The sequence below is a fragment of the Callorhinchus milii genome, unplaced genomic scaffold, assembly GCF_018977255.1.
Source record: "Callorhinchus milii isolate IMCB2004 unplaced genomic scaffold, IMCB_Cmil_1.0 Scaffold2, whole genome shotgun sequence".
NCBI lineage: Eukaryota > Metazoa > Chordata > Chondrichthyes > Chimaeriformes > Callorhinchidae > Callorhinchus > Callorhinchus milii.
The window spans coordinates 93,011,428-93,018,050 of record NW_024704743.1 but is presented as its reverse complement, the minus strand read 5'-3'; the positions used below and the strand labels follow the sequence as shown (position 1 = coordinate 93,018,050).

General features: G+C 41.4%; 1 protein-coding gene across 2 annotated transcripts; it reads left to right on the top strand.

Annotated features, from left to right (window-relative positions):
* The first annotated feature begins 1,632 nt into the window (after nt 1-1,632).
* On the top strand, nt 1,633-6,159 carry cbln2b (cerebellin 2b precursor). 2 transcript variants are annotated; one of them, XM_007888014.2, is made up of 4 exons: nt 1,633-1,963; nt 2,758-3,228; nt 4,196-4,315; nt 4,733-6,159. In XM_007888014.2, the coding sequence occupies exons 2-4, from the start codon at nt 2,950-2,952 to the stop codon at nt 4,928-4,930; spliced, it is 597 nt and encodes a 198-aa protein (XP_007886205.1). In that variant the 5' UTR covers nt 1,633-1,963; nt 2,758-2,949; the 3' UTR covers nt 4,931-6,159. The 2 variants fall into 2 exon arrangements, with proteins under 2 accessions (XP_007886205.1, XP_007886204.1); XM_007888013.2 differs by lacking the exon at nt 1,633-1,963 and adding an exon at nt 2,587-2,666.
* The last annotated feature ends 464 nt before the right edge of the window (nt 6,160-6,623 follow it).

The window sequence follows — 6,623 nt, the reverse complement described above, 5'->3', positions numbered from 1 at the left end:
CAAAACCTAGCAAAACCTAGCAGAGCAATTTAAAATGTGTAAGACCAAATATATAAAAGTGTAGAAAAAAATTGTATAGCATTACTGTGCATTGTAGTTAATTGTTTTTCACTTTGTTATGGGAATTTTAGAAGTTGTTTACATGCATGTCTTAGATTTTACAACAACAAATTACATTGATATAGTGTCTTTCACTTCAGAAGGGCTGCATAATGTTTTTTGTTGTTTAATTTTAATTTATAATGTTTGCATTGTAGATTTGCATTTTTGAAGCATTTTATAAAGTCAAATTCACTTCACAATAATTGCTGTAAGGTACACTAACTTTTTGTAGGCAAATCCTGCAACCAGAATAAGCTCCCTTCGCTCTGAAGAGTATTGTTGGATGTTTTAGGTCCATCTGAAGAACAGGCAAATAATAATATAATAATAATAAGGAATATAATAATAATAATAAATAGGACCTTAGTTTAACTTTTCATTTGAAGGACACATGTGGCAGATCATCTGGACTGGAGTAGATGATGAACTCACATTGCAGTGTGGAGTTTTAACCCAACCCACAACCTTCGGACCAGAATGAGAGAGCTACCAACTAAACCTAACCTAATGGTTAGCCAACCAATTGCACTGTGGTTATCAAACATTGTGATAGGTGACATAAATCATCTTTATAACATTGTACATCAACAATATGCTCCCACCATTACATGTGACACAGTTATGATGGAAATGACAAGTGGACTGTTCCACTCTTGTATTCCCTACTGCCCCAGTTACCAACATGGCCCCATACCTTAAAACAGGAGTCTTTCAAACCAATATCCTACACATGTTGTCAGTTCTATAGATGTTTAAAATAATAACAATCCTTGCATTTGGCTTAGCGCCTTATCATGTCATTGAGGTGTCTCAAAGCGCTTCACAGAATATACTGCAAAGTAGATCGACTGTATATTTTGTGGGCGAAACACTGCAGCCGGTTGCACACAGCAGTGTCCCACAAACAGTCGTGGATCGTAAAAGCATATATTTTGTTACATTGGAGGGAAATTTGCCATATGAACATTTTCACGGGTGATAACTATCACATACCAAATTTTGCCCCATGACTTTGTTCCCAAATGCCTGGGAGGAAGGTTTGGAAACAGAGTAAAAAAGCATTTCACCCTGTAACCACATGGTGGTGCCCGTGTATGTTGTCTGGACAAACGCCTGGAATAAAATTCACTCAGGCAATTACAATGTTTTATCGTGTTTGTGCAAGTGTACTTGAAGCTCTGCGATGTGGTTTACAATGCAATAACCTCTTGCTATTTTTTTTTGAACGTAAAAAGAAAATTCAGCTTCGGGATGCGGAAATTTCACACCACCATTAAAATAAAACAGACGTGCAAAGTTTATCTGCAATTAAAGAAAACTCCACGACCGATTCCTGCCCTTTAGATCTTATCCACAGTTTAAATAAATGAGTGTCTGTGGAGGTCAGACCCCAGTTGTTCTGAATCAATATGAGCAGCCACTGACTGCAAGTGTGTTCCCTGCCGACGTGAAACTGGTCTTGGGTGAATTACCTTGAAATCCTACATCACGAAGTGACGAATAGGTGCAGTATTCTTAATATATCTGTGGGGAGGGTCGGGGGACGCCACAGTAAAGCGGTCGATGTGCCACGGATCAGGGCTGTTTAAAAAGGCTGGTGTGTCTTGCCTGAGTGCTTTGAGCTGGTACCCACCTGAGTTACAGTGGATGCCCGTGTCCTGTGTCCTGTGCCCTGTGCCCTGTGCTGGCGTGTGTGAGAGAATGAGAGGAGGGGAAAGACACTCGTGCTTTCTGACTGCCAGCGGATCCCCAGCTCATTCCCCTCACCCCTCAGTTTGAGAGAGACAGAGAGAGAGGGAGAGAGGGAGAGAGAGGGAGGGCGAGAGCCATCACACTGTCAATGCCAACATGCATCTGCCAGGTAAACGCCATCATCCAGTGTGTGGGTATTTCAGCACCAAGTGTCATGTTTAAAGCACATTGAAGTCAGCAAAAGACAGTGCGCTTTAGGGTAGAGCCGCTGGACAGTGAGGGAGAGCTAAACACCACTGAACATTTGACCCAACTCATTATTATATTATAACTTGAGATCGCTTCAAACGGGGGGTGGGGGTGGAAACAAGTGCCTCGAGATTATTTGCTCCAGGATTTCTTGAGGGGCATCGTTCGGGAGTTTTTCTTTATTATTTTTTTTACGTATATATATCAAAAAAAAAAATTTTTTTCGCGAGTGAATGCACGACAACTTTCTGGAACTGTGACTGCGTGGAGGATGGATGCGGGACGCTGAGCGCAGGAATGATCTCTGACACAAGATCCGCACGACCCGGCGGCGTTGTTTATTGAGGGAGGCGTTCGTTCGGCTGCTTCACATCCCAACTTGGAAGATCGCGGGAGAGGAGGAGAGGAGAAGAGAGGAGAGAGAGAGAGAGAGAGAGAGAGAGAAAGTGGGGAAAGAAAGATAGCACTCAACTTCAATTTTAGAATTGCTCGATCACTTTAACGTGCAGGTGGGGGGGTGGGGGGTTGGGGGGGGGGGGGGGCTGGGTGTGGTGGGGTGGGGTGGGGAGGGGGTGAATTTCCCATTGATTTGCAAAGGGCAAAAATGCAACAGAAGCCATAAGGTAACAGTTTTATCTTACGCTATGATCTGTCGTGTCGGATGGTGCATTGGATTCTGCCTGGGCATTTTGGATTGATTTTGTCTTCTTACAGGGCTGTGACATCCAAACAAACTGAGGAACATTCTTGCATCCTATAGGAGGCTGGACTGGAGAGACTGTCGGCAGGAAAGGCGTCGGGGGGAGAGAGAGAGAGAGCGAGAGTGAGAGAGAGAGAGAGAGAGAGAGCATCCGTGCAGGGTGACTGAGGGATCTGTATCGGATTACTGAATATCGTGTGGATCTGATGCTTGTCTGCTCAAGATCTGTTGTCATGCTGGGGTTGAGCCTGATGCTGGTTTGCACGGGGTTGGCCTTGGGACAGAATGAGACAGAGCCGATCGTTTTGGAAGGGAAATGTCTGGTTGTGTGTGACTCCAACCCGTCCTCGGATGGTGCTGTCACCTCTTCCCTGGGAATCTCAGTGCGATCCGGCAGTGCCAAAGTGGCATTTTCAGCCGTGCGGAGCACCAACCATGAACCGTCCGAAATGAGCAACAGAACCATGACTATCTACTTCGACCATGTAAGTCCAGTTTGCTGCCAGCAGTCTGGTTACACAGACCCCCCGAAGAAACATCCTTGCACTTTGCAACATGTCCAGTCCACGCAGATCTGTTGATCTGTTTTTGCGCGTCTGTCCTCTCATCTCACTGCCAACCTCCCATCCTTTCTATTTGCCCCCTTTCTATTTGCCTCCTGCTTCCCCCTCCTCAACCCCAGCTCCAGTTACAAACTCCCAACATGATTATATTACACACACTCAATGCAACATGTATTGTTGAAATGGACTGAACGGGGAGAAAAAATCTGGATGATCCACTTAACAGGAACCACATCTGTTTTTTTTTAAAAAAAAACCTCGTTCACTCACTCTCTCTAAAGCTTATGTTTTAGTGACGGTCCCATTGAGGGATATTGCCTTTGCACAGTTATCTCTTTCAATAATGCAACGTTTTCTAAACCCATAGTCCCTTAAATGCACTGCATGGGGCGTGATCGAGTAAATAGACTGCAGGGGAAGCTTTGGAGATTGCGGGAGATTGTTTAAATAAATGTGTGCCTTCACCCCGGATCACTTGTTTTTTTTTTAAAAAAAAACTTTGGCTCGAATTTCCGCGTGAAACTTCAACTGAAATTGACAAGTGCCTTCCGACTAATTCTTCCACGAATTATAGTTTGCGGGACGCGGATTTAACTCGTGTAATGCCATTCCAAGTATTTGGGAACAATCACTTGACGCAAAGCCAAGGCTGTGGGTCACCCTTTCCTGAAACGACTGATATTAACGTGGGAAATGCTGCGTTGTGGGGCTTTAATGTGAGGAATTTCAGACTCAGTGAATCCGAGGAGGAGGAGAGCAAATCCTGTGCGCTATTCAAACTAATCCCTGATGCTTAATTCTTCACCCCAGAAATAATGACACATATCCCAACTGAACAGAATGCCTTCGTTTCAATGTTTTTTTTTTGTCCCTTCTTTTTTTTTTGCAGGTCTTGGTTAACATTGGAAACCATTTCGATATGGGATCAAGTACATTTATGGCCCCGAGAAAAGGGATTTACAGTTTCAGCTTTCACGTGGTCAAGGTGTACAATAGGCAGACAATTCAGGTGGGAGACTGGGGATCTTATCTGCAATAATCAATTGTTGCTTTACGATAATGCAAAAGAATGAAACCAGAATAGAATTTGAATTGGTATTTTAAAAGAATGCACTTGGAACAATATCATACGTTGGTTGCGGGCAGTAAGGAGGGATGTGCGAACCAAACAGGGAGATGGAAATATAGAGGGGAAAGAGTAAGGAAATGGGAAAATGATGCAAACGAAACTGAACAACTTTCTCGTTGTGCAATGGGGGAAAACAACTGATTGGGCCGACGATGGCGTTTGTGTGACACTCCGAGGGCGGCGATTACAGTGTAAATAAAATGAAAACGATAACTAATAGGAACTAATTTGGAAGGGTGCATTTGGTACAGTTAATGCGAGGTCAATGTTGTGAGACTCTTTGTGTTCCTCATTCAGGTGAGTCTGATGCAGAACGGCTGGGCTGTGATTTCTGCTTTCGCTGGAGATCAGGATGTGACCCGAGAGGCTGCCAGCAATGGAGTGCTGTTGAACATGGAAAGAGAAGACAAAGTCTATTTAAAACTTGAGAGAGGGAACCTAATGGGAGGATGGAAATACTCGACATTTTCTGGATTTTTAGTTTTCCCTCTATAAGGGGATCGGCCCTTTGAAAGAGAATCAAGTCGCCAAATACACTCTCAATCTGGCTATGGAACAGTAAAATTATTATACCAAATCCTCCTAACTGCTACATAGGGACAGACTGATTACCTACCAATTAGAATAATTTCTTTGATCAGTGACATTTGCCTTGGCCAACGTGGTACTAAGTAGTTCTGGTGACAGCTCTCTTTAGGATATCAAATGAATTCCCCAACAAGGACGATTTCTGGCTAAAAAAGCGGAAACTGGATGTTATCCTGGGCGGATTACTGTCTGGAGACCCAAACCTCCACTGACTGCTACATCTTCTCTACAAAGCTGACGATTCGACAGCGTAAAAAAAGCAAAGTCACGGTTTTGATTTAAATGTTCTAGCAATGCTTTCTCTCGTGTCGTATATAGCCTTAAAGTAAAAGAACAGCTCCAAATTCAGTGGCGTGTTTTTTGGAATATGGGGAAAAAAAATACATGTGTCGTTTCTGTGGGGTGAGCTCGTTTTGAAGAAGTGCTTTATCACAAAACGATTTTTTGCACGATGGAAGCATTTTTTTGTGTTGTTGTGGTGTTCTTTTACCTTGTTTGGGTGCAGACAAAGTAATCTATAGGTACATAACGTACATAACGTGCAAAGGGATGATTGTAACAAATTGACCCAATTATTTATTGATGTGCTTTGGAATGATCCTTTGATCTTCTACCGCACACACAACTATTGAAAGTCCTCCAATTCTCCTTATTTCAAGTTTTGCGTTGTTTGCTTTTAATTTTATTGAGGAAAATGTGAATTCTCTTTAGTATTTCCTGCTATTTTCTAGCTAAGTGATATCTATAACCTTATCTTTGTGATTGCAGAGTACCTGTAATTGTGCAACATTTATTGAGTAAAATCTAAATGACATTTTGATGTTTAGATTTAATAAAACAGTATTACAAAAAAAAGTCAATTCTTTCTATATTCTGATCCAAATTTTAACAACAAAAGTTAAATGCAGATTTCTTTTAACATTATTAAATTTTGAAGAGTTTCTTAGATGGATTATTCATCAATTGCTGGCAAATTGTGCAAACGACTTAAAATAATCTTGGTTCTGGTGGATTATTTTATAGGGAGAAAGGAATGCGCAAAGTCCAGCCAAAGTAAAAGGAGAAAAAAAAATCACATTAATTATACATGAATTGTCCTTAGGATGTTGATCAAATGTAAAACAAACAATTCAGAGGATACTATCAGCCAAGATGACTCCTGGTATAAAATGGGCCACCTATGTAGTATCAGATGGATTAGTGGAACTATTTACTATTAATAAAAACAATGTCTGAATATACTTGTTACACTTGGTCTCTTTATTATCCTTTTTTGTGGAGGGGCAATAAGTGAATAGATACATTTAATATCCAGCTACTAGGCTCATCACTCCTATCTTTGGTTTAAATCATTTAAACCCAAGATAGGGGGACTACATCTGTTTGGTTAAAAATATCTGAATCTCGATTTTATTCAAGTTTCAGAATACGCACTTTAGCTTTCCATAGCACAATGTTTCTAATCCAATTTTTAATTGGATAATGTAATTCAGAATTACACCTATTTATTGTAATGTATGAATAAACTTCAAATCTAATTTTGTGCGTGTGTGGGGCACAAATTCTACTGCTTTAGTAAGTATTTAAAAGTGTAGCAGCA